At 44.6% G+C, this 18034-nt stretch overlaps 1 protein-coding gene across 3 annotated transcripts in view; it reads left to right on the top strand.

Annotated features, from left to right (window-relative positions):
- HDAC10 (histone deacetylase 10) overlaps positions 1-18034 on the top strand; it is a 440238-nt gene that overhangs the window by 357071 nt on the left and 65133 nt on the right. For all 3 annotated transcript variants that reach the window (XM_085653979.1, XM_085653977.1, XM_085653978.1), the window contains 3 exons: positions 5008-5260; positions 5406-5493; positions 7891-7976. In XM_085653979.1, coding sequence (XP_085510105.1) covers positions 5008-5260; positions 5406-5493; positions 7891-7976 — 427 coding nt within the window. The remainder of the gene's footprint in view (positions 1-5007; positions 5261-5405; positions 5494-7890; positions 7977-18034) is intronic.

The raw sequence follows: 18034 nt of genomic DNA, 5'->3' as shown, positions 1-18034 counted from the left end.
TATTTGTACACCCTTCCCAAGATACACAAGGGAACACGACCACCACCAGGGAGGCCTATAAAATCTGGCATAGAGTCAGTCTTGGAACCCCTCTCAAAGTTCTGTGACCACTTCCTCAAACCACTGGTCAAGGAAACACCCTTGTTCATCCAAGACACAAGGGATGTCTTAAATCTGATTGAAGCCAAGAACTTGGAGGGGATCCAATTGGATTTCATCATCACCCTAGATGTGGAGGCACTCTACACAAATATCCCTCAACAAGCCACACTAGAGGTTGTAGAGGAAATCCTGAGGTCAATAAACTGGATAGCCACTATACCCATAAGCTTCATCATGGACTGTGCAAACATAGCCCTGACTGAAAAAAAAATTCAGTTTGAGGACCGCCTGTATCACCAAACACAAGGGACTTCAATGGGCAGCACATTTCCCCCAAGCCTGGCATGTCTTTACATGTCAGACTTTGAGGCTAAACACATTCTCACAGACACTAATCCCTACAGAGATAATATTTCTCTGTGGCATCGCTACATTGACAATGTGCTGGTTTTTTGGAAGGGCGATCAAGAAATCATCCTTGCTTTTGTATCCTGGATAAAAGGCCTCAACACATATCTAAAATTCATGGCCAGAACCTCTGACCAGGAACTACTCTTCCTGGACTTAATGATCAGCCTGAAACCAGACAAATTTGAAACAAGGACTTAGAAGAAACCTACAGATAGCCACAGGCCACTGCTATTCAGCAGTTTCCACCTTAAAGCACTCTGGGAGAATCTCCCCTATGAGCAATTTCTTCGCATTTGACAGAACTGCAGCAATCTGGAAGACTTTACGAACCAATCATCAGAGCTTACCTCCCACCTAAAGAAAACGAGAATGGCCAGTGAGAAAAATAAGAACAACCCATAAGAGAGCTTGTAACACCAACAGGGAAGCCCTCCTGGAAACACAACCTAAGGCTGAAGAAAAGAATATGATGACTTGTGTGACCACGTATACACCTGAATCTAACATGATCAGACTGGTCATAAGGAAGCCTTGGAGGATCCTCCAGATTGGCTACCTTGCACCCAGCCCCCCCAGATTATTTTTTTTAAGAGAACAGCAAACTTAAAAGATATGCTGATCAACACAAGACCAAAAAAGAAGGAGCCACAACAAAACTTACTGTGCGACCTACCTCCTGTAGGCGGCCACTACCCATGTGGACAATTCATAACCAGCACCCTCAACAGTGCCACCAAGACGGTCACTTTGACCAACTCTTTGGTATGGACACAGAAGAAACACACAAATTGTAACACGTGCAACTGCGTAGATCTTATCACCGGCCCATGCCAGCTCAAATACGTGGGGATGACAACTCGCCCGGTGAAAACAAGAATCACAGAACACAGGAGTAATATTAGGTATAAGAAAACACGAAAATGTGTGCCCATTTCACTGAGATGAACCACACTACAGACGACTTATACTGGACAATTTTGAAAGCCCACACCCAAATACGAAAGGAAGCTCTGTTCAGAAAGGAGCAGTTTTGGGTCTTTAGACTCTCTTTCCACATTACAGGGTTAAATGACGATATCCCCTGGGGTGAATTGAACCGACCGATGTAAGTACCTGAGGGAGGTTACTTACAACATGGGTCACACTTATTGATGTGGGCTCACCACAGTGCAAATACCGGCATAAAACCACATACTTGCAATACCTTCTGCTCACGATATAGATGCCACTGAGCAATTTAACACAATATCGGGAAGATACAACCAAGGTGCGCACCCTTGCCAACCTTCACTGCCAAAATCAAGTGAAGACACAAGATTAAAATGCCCAATGCTAATCAACCTCTTACAAGTGGGGTTCCTCATCGCATTGAAGGGATCTGCAGTCACTTATAGTTTCCTTATTTTTAATAGGCAGGAGGCACTCTGCAGTGAGAAGAGATAGAACGTACTTTGCACGACCTCTCACTCCAGCAGTCTGCAGCAGGGACCACCCGTTAATTAGTGTACACTATGTGGTCCTTTTTTCTTTTTTGAAAATAAATCCTTTCCAAGTAGAATACCCGTAGCTCTATCAGGGTTTCTGCTAGCCTTTCATTTCCTTTAACTCCAAGGGCCAACAGTACAACACACTCTAAGGCAACCTCCAGCACTCACATTGTCACCACACAAACATTTGATAAAGTTAATTCCCAAGATGGCCGCCACCTCTCGTGTACTAGCACTATCACGTTGACGTGCCTTCGCAAATACCCCGCCCCCGGAACCACACCTCACGGGAAGCAGAGCAGGGGTAGGAACAAGGCTAGTTGCCGCACTGTTCTTCCGTGAGTATACTCGCTGTCAGACATTACCAATAGCCCATGGTAAGAAAAATATACTGTATGGTTATTTACCATATGTTCTCCAAATACCATCATTTTGTTTTAGGCTGTGAGCAACGAGTGGCTCAGAAAGGCTCCTGTCAGCCTAGACCTACTAATCAATGGGTGAGTGATTTAACCACCGTGCATTGGGGACACCGCTAAGAGCGCTCTCAGATCTTTATCTTCACTCCCTGTTCCTACTAAGATATACACAATCTACATTGACTAATGGTGACTCAACGTTAATGTTTGAAACATGCGTGTGAATGTGTATACTTGCTCATTGCAGAAATCACGGGTTAGGTGGCTACCCTGATTTATTGCACAGGGTCAAGTTCGTACTTATATTGCAACAAAGAAGTGGCCTCCACCGACCCTACATGTTTTTCAATCTTGTATTATGTATTGCTGCCTGGCATCTCCACAAATGAATAGTCGAAGTTTGGCATGCACTCCGTCTGCAGGTTTGACTCCTTAATGAATTCACATTTGGAGCAGCTCGAGCATTATCATAGACACGGGTAACAGTAGTGCATACTGCTAAGAGCACTACAAACCACTCACCCGTGCCGTTATTTATTTTTCACTGCACATCGATAGCGAAAAAACCACATGGGACTTTGCCGGCAATTTGGATATAGCACAACAGTAAGGCACAGCACAGGGAATAGAAATAAGCTGGATGCCATCACAGCCTGACCAACAATGGGTTCATCCTTTTTGATACAGTTCAGCGCTGCTGGGTTTCTGCCTCATAATGTTAAAGCTTTCTTTATTATCACTTTTTTTCCAGGTCACATAACACTAGGTCAATCGGACCTGGTCTCCACAGGCACAGCTGGTTACTACTCCATTGTGTCAATACCAGAACCAGCATTGCGGTAGTGTCAGAGTTGAAATTTATTTCTTCATTTTTACACTTGGTCCTGATGAATTGCCACCAGACCCGTTAGGGGCTATCCAACGCATGAAACATGTTGACCTTTCGCACGACACATGCCCTTTAGGACCATTGCATCCAGTTAGGGCTTTCTGCTTTTAGTTAGGTTAGTGCACCCCTGGAATAAAATTTAGACTATAGGGCAGCCCTAACCTATTTTACCACCACCTTGCACTCACTGCCGTACCTAGTCCACACACCCACAATCACCTTACGGCTTCATCAATAATAGAACTCCGCTAAAGAGCCCATTCGTAGGTGACCGTCGGGCATTGCAGCGCCGGCCCGATGAGGAGCAATGCCCAATAATGAATCATGACATCCCTTGGGGTGTGTGAGGGCACTTTATCAAAGACCTGAATATTCCCATCCACATTTAGGAACTGCACACTATTTTGCTTTATCAGTTTACGTTTGGGAGTACCTGTGCAGGACCTGGATAAAAATACTCCTGGTTCCTCTTGTTTGAAGGAGTCTTTGTAAGGCCCCCTGCTCCAGTTTCACCACTTGATTTACCACCCATGCCATCTTCCACTCCTCACTTGACTATTACAACTCACTGTTCCTGGCCCCAAGCAGTACAGACATAAGTGCATTGGAGTTACCATGAAGCATAGCTGGGAGACTTGTAGCTGGATCGAGGGGCTAGGAGAATATCACAAAAAGGTTTCTTAGGCTTCTTTGCCTATCCATGAACTACATGTTGAATTTTAAATATACATAAAGGCATTCACACATAGAACCCTACTTTTATAATCAACAAATTTATGCCAGTTGGCAAACACCACCCACCCAGAGCCACAATAGCCAAGAACGAAATCCAAAATACCAACCGACTACATACATGACAGTAGACTCTATTCAGATGGGAGACCCCTGATTTTGAAGCAGAAAAAAGCTTTCTTTTAGGTGTCGCGCCCAAAGTTCTCTTTGTTTCCATATACGCCAATAGGGAAAATACATTCCCCCGATTTTGCTTTCAAAATCTCCCTCTTCCCAGTTTGAAAATGCTGACATGTAAGGGACTATTTTCCGTGATGCTCCTATAATGAACACATCCCAGGCTCTGAAACCTGTTACTACTACAAACCATAACCACAAGAACCTGCTAATATTCTGCAAAGTACCAAATTCCACTTATTCAAGTGTGCTTTTAGCAGCACAAAACCAATAGGCAATCCTAGACTCTGGTTCAGCAGCAATTGTTTTCAAAACCCTCCTCCCTTCACATCTTGCACTGACTGTATGGTTTCAAGATGACCTCTTGTCACCGGCACAAAACGTTTTCACTATTCCCTTCGCAAAATCCATGATTGCTTGCGAGTTAGTTGAATTGGTTCAGTTGAACAAGGCCAAGACTACTCTCAAAATGCACTGCTTTTTCAAATGAAAGTCAGTGACTCCAAAGAGGTGCCCCAATGGCAAGGGTTCATTTGGTAACCCTTACTAACTACTTTGCTGTTAACTTCAAATGTGTGCTCAAAATTACTTAATTTTGGACTTTATGTGCTGGACAGCGACACTGCCATATTGGTAATCAGCATTGCGTAAGTCAAAAAAAAACTGCATCCCATATGGCGTTGAATGCATTCTGTTTTTCCAGATTTCGGTCCTCAGTAAATTGGCTTGGTATGCTTCGTTTATTTGCCTTTGTTTGTTGTCTGATGCCTTCAATCAATCTGTTTTGTAGATGGAGCCATTGTGCAAAATGCCAGCACTAAGAGGAAGGTACATGGTGCAGGTCTCACTAGTGTGAAGACTAAAAAGGAGGTTGAAATGGAGACAAATAGATTTTTGGACTCTCATATGAAGAGCATACTTGTTCCAGTGCCTCCAGGAAGGACTGCAGCAGCTGTTTCGGAAACCCAGGCACTATTGCTCCCAAATGGGGTACTTGTGTGTAATGAGACAGTTGAACCAGGAGAAACCGAAGCTCTCCTCAGGTTAGCTTTGAAACCATCGTGTTTGATTTTTATAACATTTGATTAGATTTTCTATGTAATTTTGTGGGATTGCATACGTCTCCACGTTTACAAAACGTGTTCACTATTCTCTAAAATGGTAAGTGCATGTTCTTTATTTTTATAGTGGTTTTCATGAGCAGCTGGTGAAAGGAGAATACATGTCTTCATTGGGACATCTCTTGAACCTTTTGAACAAAGTTCTTCAAAAACAGGTATAACATACATTTACTTTTTCTATAAAGTTTCTTCATTCTTTTTTTTCCCATCCATCATTTATATCTGTTTGTCAAAGGTTCACTGGCTTGTTTCGGTGGGACTGCTATGTCTTGGTTCTTCCTTTTTTTAAGCAATCACAAAGTCAATATGGGAGCCATCTTCACTGGAACAACGCACATTAAGTGCAGTGTCCCCACAATGATTCCCAGCGCATAAACTGACCTTAGTGTCTATTTATTCCAAGATCCACCTTAAACTGGGAAGGGTATGTCACCAAGTGGTAGCTTGCCTAAAGGAAGTCCAACACGTGGTGCTACTGAATTTGACTCCTTTGCAGAAATCTTACTTGTGAGCCTAAAGGAGCCCTCAAAACTCCCTCTCACCTGGCCATATTCAAAAGAACGTACTCCAGTGACTGTCTAGAATATAGGAAAAATAGGCATATTCCTTCTTTACTCCTAAAGCAGATACCTCCTCCAAGAGCCTGTTCTTCCCTCCACACCAGCTAAGAATGACCTTCCCGGCTTCCACAACTCACCCAGAAGATCACCCTTGTGATAAGCAGTCGTAATCTCAAGAGTAGACTGTTGTAACACCATCTACTCAGGACTAGAATCTTTCCAAGTTCCAGTGAGTCTAGAATCACTCTACTTGGCTCAACCTTGGCATAAGATGTTGTGATTATATAGCATCCTTCATGGTGACCCTTCTGTTCATGTGCCCAACTGACCAATCACTGCACCCACGGTGATTTTGCTAAGGCCCTCCAGCCCTAGCACCCATTTAAACCCATGGATCAACCACTTGTAACCTTTAGGAAAACCCAGACATAAGTGAAAGACTCAAAGGCGGCCCCCTTCATGTTCAGCATGCCACCTTCTGCCATAGTTCTGGAGAGAACTGAAGCCCCCTCTCCTGAGAGCTGCCTGTGACTAGGAGACCCCTGGACTCCTTAACTCCCCTTTCTGCATCAGTCATCATCCTCCTACCATACTGGTTAGAGGTCCAAGTCTATCCAATTTCCAATTTGCTTTTACGGTTTGATTTTTCCCAGTTGAGGCTTCACTATCCAAGCCTCCAATGAGAATCCCATGTAATGTTAGAAGATTCAACCCAGTCTGGACCCGATTGCACACCAGATCATACTGCTTCTTGCGAGTGCTTTGAGGCTGCTCAAAAATGAATTAGTCGAGTGACTCCTTCCACATCTCTATGAATCTGTTGCATGGATGTTTTAAAGAACTGTGGGGTTTTGTAAGGTAAAGGAAGATGGACACGTATTATTGTATATTTAGTGCCTTGTGACCTTGTTTTATATATATTGGTGTAGTACATGTAAAGATGTTTGAGTGGCAGAGAACTATTTGGAATGAAACTGTTTGTTACACAACATAAAAATAGCTTTGGTTGATGGATGAATTGTCTGGCCATGACCTCCCACATGCCCCATCGAAGTTTATACCGCAAGAGTCCAAATTACAGAAATGGCACTGGGTGTGCACAATCAGTTGTGACCATTTTAGCTTTTTGAGTGCAGTTTGTTATCACAGAAGGGTCAATATGTATGGATGTAGCAGCTTCTGTTATATCCAGTTCATAATCCAAAATTGAAACTGCTTAATCAGTGGGGGGTCCTTCAGTTGCATGGTGGCATATTCCATGTAATTGAGGGAATCAACATTGTGTGGGTATGTGCTGCTAATCAAAGAAGTGGATGGAGGCCCAGAAAGACATTCCCAGAAGGTCTGAATGTCCATGCACAATGGTGGCTGCTATATTCACATGGTGGTTGTGTGTACATGGTCCTGCAGCTTTCATATGCATGAATGGTACTCTGTCACATTTAATAAAATACAGTCTGAGGAGTCTGAGTGCCGCAAGGGGTAGCACACTCGATGGGATGGGTGCAGAGCATGTTATAAGTTTGAGCTGCTCTTTCTTTATCTGTTTCTCATCCACCTGTGGCTTCTTGCCTCACATTCACTTTAACATTGCAAAGTATCCTCAGACAAGCTAAGACCAAAAAGTTTAAATACTCACAGAAATCCATCACCGCCACTGTTTCGGAAGGTCCTGATCTTTCTTCTCTGTGTAAGTCACTTCACTGCCTCATAAAAGTTACTTGTGCAACACTGAAAACCTTGCTAGTCCCATCACGAAGGTAAACTGAGCCAGCTCCATGTGACCTGCCCTGCACCTAGCCGTAGAGCAACCCAGAATGGGGTGTTTTTGTGTGTTGAATGCCCATCAACCTTTCTCACTGCCATCTCCTTTAATCCTACTGTTATTTATTTTGTGGAATGGGTGTGCTTTAAGTCCTAATGATGCATGTGGAAATAATCCAACGTGATTCATCGCGTTGTTGCTAAGTTCACTTTTTGGTTTCACTTAAGGTACGCAACGGAATTGTGGAATCCCCTGAAATTTCTGTTTCATCTGTTGTTGCTCTAAAACACAGTATTCATTTTGGATTGAACAGGTGAGCATCTCAATTGTATAGTCTGTACTCTATGCTTTGATTTTTTTGGTGGTGTGAAACTGTATGATTATGTCCACATTCCACTGCTGCATTCAAACTGCAGCACTTTATAAAATGTATTACTCCTAGTTCCTGGTTTTGTTCCATTGTTAATCTAGCAGCAAGCCTGGAAACAGTTTCTGTAGCTGTTTATAGAGTTTCATGCGTAAGATGTTGAAAATCTGCATCTGAGTCGTACCTGGTAGCGCCCTTTCAAAACACAATTGCATAGGGTTGCTAGGTCCCTTTTTCTACTCATCAATGTAAAGTGGAACTTGTGATTCTCTTTCTTAGCTGCTTCCCACATCGCCCTGTTTTTCTCAAAATTGCTTTCGCTTTTCTCACTTTCTGTGCTTTTCTTTCTTCAGCTATGGTAGCTTATGCTGTAAGTCATGTGCATCACGTCATCGCATGAGTGCAGCAGCTGGCAGGCATTGCCTGAGTTCTTCCTAATTGAGGTCATTTTTTGGTGTGTTTGACCTCTTTGTGTTACCTCTCGTATGCGGTGCCTCCTTAACTGTCTGGTGCACACTTTGTTGGGAAGAAAAAAAATCTGAATAAAGGCTTAGAAACTGGGTGCCATAGCATGCACCTTTCCTGTTAGTAAGGGGGAGAGGCACCCAATGTATCTAATTAGTTTTGTTCTGTAGCGCAATAGCACATGTGGGCATTTAGGTGTTTTACTTGTATTATAAGCAACTTCATTGTTTTAAAAACATTATCCACATCATTTCCAGGTGTCGCTGGGCACCCACAAAAACGTAAAAGTTGTTTAACACTCAGTAGCAGCAGGTCCACAATGAGAATATCAGGGAGAACACTCCTCATATACTTATGATAGTGAGCCCAGCCCAAAGTTATCCCCCCTTTTACCCCAGATCCGAGTGTAATTTTGAGGGCATTCCCCGGCTGCATAGACCACCTTTTCCTGCTGGGCACACCAGTCCGCTCCACGACGCCACTGCGACATCCAGTGCGGTAGAGGAGATTTCCATTGAGATGCTATGTCCCTTTTAGCCATCACGGTGGCCACCCCGAGCAAAACCCGTCGGGCCTATTGCCCTCCGTTGCCTCAAATATACCCAGAAGGAGTGATTTCAGCAAGAGTTCCACCTCTCAGCTCAGTAGCTCACGCAGCTCCGCAGCCACTTTGGTCCAGTAGTACACAATTAGGTGCTTTACATTTAGTCAGGACAATGCATAGCAAAACAATCCATAGTAATTGGAATTAGAATACATTGTGACAAATAAACTGGGAGAAGAAGGTAAAATAATGCGGAAAGACATGGGGCGAGTGAGATAAATGTTAGTAGTGGTGAAATTGATACTTAGAGCATTTTTTGTTTCCCAGTGATATTCACAATTTTGAAGGTATCATTTTAACCATTGGAAGACATAATGACACTGAGTAAATCATGCCTTAAACCATGAGTCAAACTAGATATATATTTAACTTCCAGCCACATTTCAATAGAACATTAAGCCATTTTTATAAAACTGGAAATACTTCTGTTCACTCCAGTTAGACAGCAGTATTAGAGATCACCTTCCTTCAGCAAACCTCTGGTCTCCCAGGTCATTACCTTTGACACACATTCTTATCCCGTAACTGGTACAGCTTTATGGAGCAATCCCCCGGCTATCCTTTTTTACTCACTTCTTCTAAATATTTTCCTATCCTCTTCTCAAGGTGCCGTGAAGTTTCTTCTGCATGTTATGTTGGAGCTATATAACAAATATCACTAATAAAGCAGACCATAGTCTCCTCTCTGCTTTTCATACTGGAGCAGTCTGGGCCAAACTACACCCAATTAAAAATATGCTAGTTTGAGAAATGTTATTTGTGTCTCATTCCACAATCCCATTCTCACTTTCTACTTCCTCCTGCAAAGATACAAGCAAACGTAGGCCATCAAGGTGATTTATTTTGGCATAAAAGCTCTAAAGCCTCAGATGAGAAAAGAGTAATGAAACTTACATGTTGGTGGTTTTGTTTTGCAAGTAGCAGTAGTTTCAACATCCCTATTGCACATGCATACAGAGTTTTCTCCTACATAGGATAATACGTGTGAAATATGGATTTTATGCACGAGGAAGTCTAGTCTCAATCAGATTTATTTCCCTCCAGTTAATTAGACTCTAAGTGTGAAAGTACATTTAGATTGTAATAGCCCCAAACCACTTCAACATTGATCTTTATTTAATGAGAAGTTTCTTCACGAAAGTTAAGCAAGCTCTGAACATTCTAAATGCACATGGGACTATCGATAGCTGAAGCCATGCAGGCAGCAGCTTCGGGAATCAGACATCTAGAAACGTACTGTATTGTGTTTTTAACAAGGCGATCGTTTTCCCCCAAAACACTACACTTTTAGCTACATAATGTAGTATTGTCTCCCATTTAAACTACAGAAAACCAAACCAAGCAGTATAGTTCATCTTAAAGAATCGGTTTTCTTTTTGGAAAAAAACTCCCCTTTCTGATTAACATTTCTAACCACAGATTTCAAACCTTGTGAATAGGTACCCACCCCCCTGACAGAATGGATCAGGAGAATTTTTTCAGCAGTTTCCTCACATGACGGTAAGTGGCGCTGTGTGGCTCAGTGTTGACTTCTTACCATCCTAGAAAGGACGTGGGAGGCACATTTAGTCACCACCCATGCACACTGACGTCAGGTCCATTCTTTCTGTTCCTTTTGATGATGAGGATCCAGAGCTTGCTCCTCACTCTTTCATCTTGACAAGCCATCCCCTTCAACATTTTGACAGTGCACAAGGGAGATGTCATCACTTAAAAGACTGGGTTAATACCGTGGAAAGATTGTCACAAACAAATGTCTGTGACTGACCTCACAAGGTATGACTCTGGCATTCCAGCATGAATTAAAAAGCAATCTGTGAAAACAAAGCCAAATTATGTCTCAGAACATCACCAGAAACTGAGGAAAGGCCACTCCCAGTAGAAGTCAAGGGTGTGGAACCGCTACTGCAGCAGTTCCCATGAAAGATTAGTCCATTGGCAGAGGCTTCCAACAGAGACCACGTCGAAAGAACAGCAGACCCCCAGTACTTTTGAAGCTGCGGCCACGGATGAAGCTGATCACGTCCATGTCCTCGGGGACATCTCAATTCCCAATCCCCCCCACCCTCCCTCCACAGCCACAAATCCTCTTTAATGTGCCCTCTTGGTACATGGCCACCTGGTTCTGGAAGGGCTCAACATTTTCTCCAAGGGTGGCAGAGCTTCAAATTTGATTAGTGGGTGCTTCAGATTGTCCAACGAGGATACGCCTTACCATCACTAGATAATCCAAAACCTATTCAAATTGTTAGACTTTTTTTGGAGAACCATTTGTCAGTACTGCAGCAGGAAGGTTAGACTCTTGGCCGAAGTAACAATAGAGAGGGCCCTGGCATCGGAAATAAAGACTGGTAGCAAAACCCTTTATTTCCTGGTGCCAAAGTAGGACAGAGGCCTTCGTCCTTTTTTAGACATTTGCCTTCTCAACTTCTTTCCCAAGAAGGAAAAATTCAAGATGCTCACGGTGGCCCAAAATCTATCTGTCCTGAATCTAGACAGCTGGATATTGGCGTGGAATTTGTAGAACACTGATTTTCATATCCCCGTCCTGCAGTGCCACAGGCATTACCTGGGGATCAAGATGGGTCAAGAGCATTTTCAGTTTTCTCTGCCTCACCAGTGCCCTTTCCGGGTTCTCAAAAGTGATGGTAATGTTCACAGCGCATCTTTGGAGGTTGGGAAAACCAGTCTTCCCAGAGCTCGATGATTGGCTCCTGAAGGCCAGACTCACCACAGTCAGTCATAGACCACCTCCAGATAGTGGCAGAACTCCTCACATCTTTAGGTTTTTGATCAACATGTTGTCAGACCTCTCTCTTTACCAGAGGCTTTCATGCATTGTTTCTGTTCTGGATATGGTGCTCTTTTGTGCCTTTCAACCAGCTAGATTCCTTGATATTGAGGCTATGATCTTGATATGTCAACGTCAGTCATGGTTCTCAGTGACAGGATGCAGGAAACAAGAAGGCCAAGAAGCCTCTAAGCTGCTGTTTGTAGAACACACCAGGTGGCACATGCAGCTCTGTGGTGGGATCTGAAGTCTAATGGGCTTAGCACCTAAGGAACCTATCTGATTTCATCCAGGTTTCAGAGGTGACTATGAAAGATCTTCAGTGGTGGCTACTCAACTGCATGTGGTCCAGTGGCAGTCTATCTCTACCCTGCACAGAAGTTATTTTCATGTCTGAGGTGTTGTTGCTGGGTTGGGGAGGTCATCTGGAAGAAGTGGAGATCAAAGTATTCTGGTCTCTACCAGAGACCCACCCCATATCAAGCTGTAGGAATTATGGTTGATTTTGTTGGGACTAAAGGATTTATTCCTATCTATCAAGGGAAGGCTAGTTCAGGTTCTTCCGGACAACACCACCGATATGAGGTACTGGAACAAATATGGTGGAGTGGTGCCTTTTGTCTAGTTTCAGGAGGCTCCGCACCTCTGGAACTAGCTGAGTCGTCATGGCATTTCCCTGGTAGCAACCACCTGGTGGGATCTTTAAATGCAAGAGGGGATAAACTCAATCACCATTGTCTAGCGGATCACAAATGGAATTTGCACCATGCAGTGGTGCAGGGCACCTTCTACCAACAGGGAGAACCCTGGCTCGATCTTTTTGCCACTGCTGAGAACACACAGTGTCCAAGCTTTTGCTTGTTGCAGTTCCCAAGACTACTCTCTCTCTGAGACACTTTCCACGTAGAGTGGAGCTCAGGACTCCTATATGCCTTTCTGCTTCTACCTCTCCTGCCCAGAGATCTGAAGAAGATCAGAAAGGACGACGGTCCAAGTGGTAAAACTGGCTCTGGATTGGGGCAGGAGAGTGTGATACCTGAAACGTACATATAATCAATTTACAGTAGGGGCACAATAGTTTAGAGGTAAAGCAAGGAGTAATGGATGGCCTGATACTTCAGCAGACCTACATTTAAGCATGGTGCACTGAAATTCTGAATAAGCTGGGCTGCGTTTCTCAAGAGAATTTTCGGGGTCTTAGTTCAGAAAGGGAGATGTTGCAGCAATAAAGTTATAAATAATTTTGCAGTGCAAAACCGGCTATGGCCATAAATGGAGGCTAACAAAATCTCAAGAGAATAGGTCAATCTATAAAAAAGCACTGTCGCACTATACCTTAGCCATCAGGAAGGCAAAAAAGGACTACTTCTCCCATAGGATTCTAGAGAATAAAGACTCCTCCAAAGAGCTCTTTAAAATAGTTAAGGAGCTATGTAGCCCGTCTAGTCTATCATCTGATTTGATTCCTTCACAAATTAGTTGCGATAAAATGAGCAGCTTCTTTTGTGAAAAGATAGACAAGATCTATTCTTCCTTCCCTAATTCGGAAGCGGGACCCCTCATAGATCATGAGCCACCCACTCCCCAAGTCCTTTGCACTAGCTTTGGGCCATTTTCCGAAGAGGAAGTGGGCAAAACAATGCTAGAAATTACATCCGGCTCTCCCTTGGACCCGTGCCCCCATCATATTTTCCGACAAATTATTCCCTTCATTTGCCCTGCAGTAACTCAAGTTTTGAATCACTCGTTAGAAGTAGCAGAATTTCCATGCAGTTGGAAGAATGCCATAGTCACCCTCCTTTTAAAAAAAGCAGGCCTAGATATTAACAATCCGGCCAATTATAGACCTATCTCCCAGCTTCCCTACTTGTCGAAAGTCTTGGAGAAACTGGTCAATAGAAAACTGGTCAGTTTTCTCGAGACTAACAATTTACTAGACAGCACGCAAACAGGTTTTAGGGCCAACAATAGTACGGAAACAACTCTCCTGGCCGTGCTTGACAACATCAGAATGCTTGTGGACCAGGGGAAAACAGTTGCCCTAATCCTGTTGGACCTCTCGGCGGCATTCGATACCGTCCCACACAAATTGCTCCTGGAGACACTAGCCACCAGAGGCATTAGGGACAGAGCATTGGGATGGCTGCGGTCCTTCCTATCGGAAAGATCCCAATCGGTGCATTTGGGCAAGTTCTCATCCCCCCCCCCCGGACCATCAAATATGGGGTCCCGCAGGGGGCTTCGCTAAGCCCTACTCTGTTTAACGTTTTTGTGTCTTCCCTGGCCGGAATTGGCAGAAAATGGGGTGTGGAAATTTGCTCCTATGCGGATGACACCCAACTTACGGTAGTCCTGGATGAGAAGACCAATTCCAAGGACAGACTTAGGAGCTGCCTCTCTGATTTGGCTGAATGGATGCATAAACACTACCTCAAGCTGAATGCAGACAAATCAGAGATATTGCTGTTTGGAGGCCACACACAAATGTGGAACGACACCTGGTGGCCTGAAGCATTGGGCATCCCCCCGCCCCTACATTAACAGCAAGGAACCTGGGGATAACGATCGACACATCCCTTTCCATGAAAGCTCATGTAGCCGCTATATGCGGCAAAGGCTTTGCGATTCTGAAGATGCTCAAAAGAGTCTTTCCTTGGATTCCATTAGAATGCAGAAGGATCCTAATTCAGTCCCTCTTGATGAGCAGGCTGGATTATGGAAACTCTCTGTTCGTTGGCATGGCGGAGTACCTTTTCACCAAGCTACAAACACTTCAGAACGCAGCAGCCAAGGCTATCTGTATGAAAAGGAAATTTGACTCGGCCACAAACTGTCTGCGGGATCTGCACTGGCTTCCGATGAAGCAAAGAGCAACTTTTAAAATGCTGTGCATTACTCATAGAGCACTTCAAGAGACCGGCCCTCTTATCCTTAGAAACAGGATCCGGTTCTACATTCCCACTAGACACCTCCGTTCGCAAATCGCGGCACTGGCCAGCATACCCCGGGTAAAGAAAGCCAGAATGGGTGAACGAGCCTTTTCCTACGTTGCCGCAAGGAAGTGGAATGAACTGCCCGTGGCCCTTCGACTTACAGAGGATCACCTGGCATTCAGGAAACAACTAAAAACTTTCCTTTTCCCTGACTATGACTAAAGACACCTACCTTTCCCACTGCATCCTTACTGTAGCAATCGCAGCGCCGTGATATCCCTCGGGATGATTGTTAGCGCTTTATAAGTAACCTAAATAAATAAAATAAATATGGCAGGCATAAATAATCTTCTTTTAGACACCACTAGTATAAGGCTCATTAGAAGACTTGAGAATGTTTGCAAAGGTTTAGGAGAAAAAGCATTTAAATGAATTAACTTCGATCCTGGGATAACATAATGGCTGTCTATATTTGCCGACTACTTTGGAAAGTAGAGGTTTTTTTAGAGAAGGCATATAGGTAGTTAGTGATTCTGTTTGCGACCTATTTACAAGGGGATAAACTCAATATCAAAGGTAAAATCTGAAATGAGTGCATTAATTAAGAGGTAATGAGATTTTCTTCTTGCAGTACCCTCAAACTGCTACCTCTGTCTGTTCATCGTTGGGACTATGAAGGTATAAGGTAGACTGGAGATGGAAGGATACTTGTTGCTTCTTCATTAGCTACAAACCGGTTTAGCGATGCTTTGGAAGACAAACTAAAGTGCATAAGAGGAGGGATGTTCTACATCAGAAGCTGCTTTGGGTTTGTTAATATCAGAACTAGCCTCTACCTATCCTGCACGAACACACAAAGCACAAAAGTGGAATCTGTGATAAAACATAAAAATATATGCCTTTTACCCTCAGTTTTTACTTTTGTTCAAATGTGCCTTTCAAAAATAAATACATTTGAATGCAAATAAGATAACTGTGGTGTCTAGTATTGTTCCATCCAGCATGTTAGCTCCTCACGTTTGGGATCCTTCTTCTGCTGCAAAAAAGGCATTATCTGTAAAGCAGCAGCACTATATCAAATGCCCCAAAAAACAATATCTGATAGGGACTTCTAGCTACAGATTCCTTACCTTGGGGCGTCAGACTGGATTAGTAAATTTTTCGTGAGCGTTACCCCTGCATGCCGGTAGGTGGCGTTGTTTGCCTCTGCGTGGTGCTGTCCATGCCAGAAGTGACATGTATGCTGCCTTTAAAGGCGCCACCCCAGCACAATGACCTCTGTTCTTCTCTTTCTGCACCAGTCAGCGCATAATCCTGAGTGAGCTAACCCCACTCATTTCTGACTGTCTTTTTCAAGTTTTTGTCTGTTTTTTTTAGATTTGTCTCCTGATGTGGCAGGGATGTCAATGAGGAAGGCTGTATTCAATCCCAGCTGCGCCTGTCACTGGCAAATGTTGGTGTCAAACTCCCATGTTGATCCTGGTCGAGAGGAAGGTCCCGGTATCGGTCGCAGAGCCATAGATCTTTGTTGTAGTTGAAGTTGTTTCTCTTCGGTAAGTCTCAAAATAAGAAGAGCAAGGAGTTGAAGAGGTGTTCAACTTCTCCCCATCTGTTGATCATCTGACGAAATGAGGGAGCATCATTACTCGAGGCCTGGCTCCTCAGTTGAGCTTGCACCTGGGTCTGCTCTGCACCTCCCACAGTTTCTGATAGCCTGAGAGACCCCCGCCCATATCAGACCATGCACCTCATATTTGTGTGGCTCGTCCCGCTGGAGCACCTTCGGGTCCCACGGGTTTGAGAGGGGCTCCTACTGGTTACACGCAGGCAGCCCTGCTCTGGCGCCAGTCGGGCCACTTGGATCAACAGATGGATCCGAACCGGCGCAGGTCTTGCTACCTTGATCTTCCCCGATGCCAGTCCCTTTGTCGATGCTTCCAGCACCCTCCGATGATGCCGTCCCTATTCTTAACCACGTCCCTGACACAGAGCCATAAGGGTGTCGCCCGAGGCAGACTAGAGCCTTTCCCTCGAGGCTGGAGCCTGAGCTCTATTCTTATGGGATAGAAATTGGGGAAGATTGGGAGGGGCCACTGCACCTTGAAGAACACCAGCCCCGATATGGATTGGTGTGAGGAATTGGCAGATGCCAGTGGACTGAATCCTGCCCCAGATACTGGCTTGGTCTCTCCTCCTACTGTGGCTACGGATGAGAGAGCCACATTTGCTATGGTGGTGAGGAGAGTGGCCAAGGTCCTGGATCTTCAGTTTCCCTCTGTTGCTGTCAAAACTAATTTCTTGACGCAGGTGGCTCACCTGGAAGTCACCCTATTCAGAACTGCTTCTGGCATTTAATAAAGCCCTCATAGTTGTCTTGCTTTGGGCCTGGTCCAAGCCCTGCATAGGGCTACTGTGAACAGGACAATTGGCAACTGCCATTGTCCTGCACCAGGCAACCCCTCTTTACTCACACAACAACCCACTCCAAAGAGTTTGGTGGTCCAGGCCTCCACTTCCCAAGTAAATCCTGGTGTATTACCTACCGCCCCACCGGATAGAGAATCTTAAAGGCTGGACACCTTGGGTAAGAAAATGTTTCCTTCGGCCAACTTGACATTGTGGTCTACGAACACTGCTATTAGGCTATTACTCCCATTGCTTTTGGGATTGGGTTGCGCCGGTGCTCCATATGTTTCTGGAGGGAGGCCCAGACCATACCCTCTCAAGCTATGGCTTATAGTAGAGACGCAGTGAAGATCACACACCGATGTGGGCTGCACACGACTGTCTCAATAGGCACAGTGTTTTCCTCAACAGTGGCTTTATGAAGCAATGCCTGGTTGAGGAATACTGACTTTTCTGGGGATGTCCAAAAATCGCTTATGGACATGCCCTCTGATGGCTTCCATCTCTTCAGAAACAAGGTGGATTCAGCGCTGGAGCGCGTTAAGGACAGCAGAGTTACGGCCAGGTCTTTGGGCCTTTACATGACCCAGCATCTACTCCAGTCCGCCTTTCGCTCTTTACGTGGCCACGGAAATGGCTTTCAGCCGCATCTCTACCCACCCAGCCACCATGGGCCACAAGTTTCCCATCCCCAGCATGGCCAAGAATATGGCACCCACAGACCCCATGAGTCAGGCAGCTAGAGGCCAGCCCAAACCTACCCCCCTCCCCCGGCAGCTGCAGCCTCTAAGCCTCTTTAGTTTGC

This window comes from Triturus cristatus, chromosome 4_1 (assembly GCF_964204655.1).
Source record: "Triturus cristatus chromosome 4_1, aTriCri1.1, whole genome shotgun sequence".
Lineage (NCBI taxonomy): Eukaryota > Metazoa > Chordata > Amphibia > Caudata > Salamandridae > Triturus > Triturus cristatus.
The sequence above is the reverse complement of the archived record's forward strand: the minus strand, read 5'-3'. Positions and strand labels throughout refer to the sequence as shown.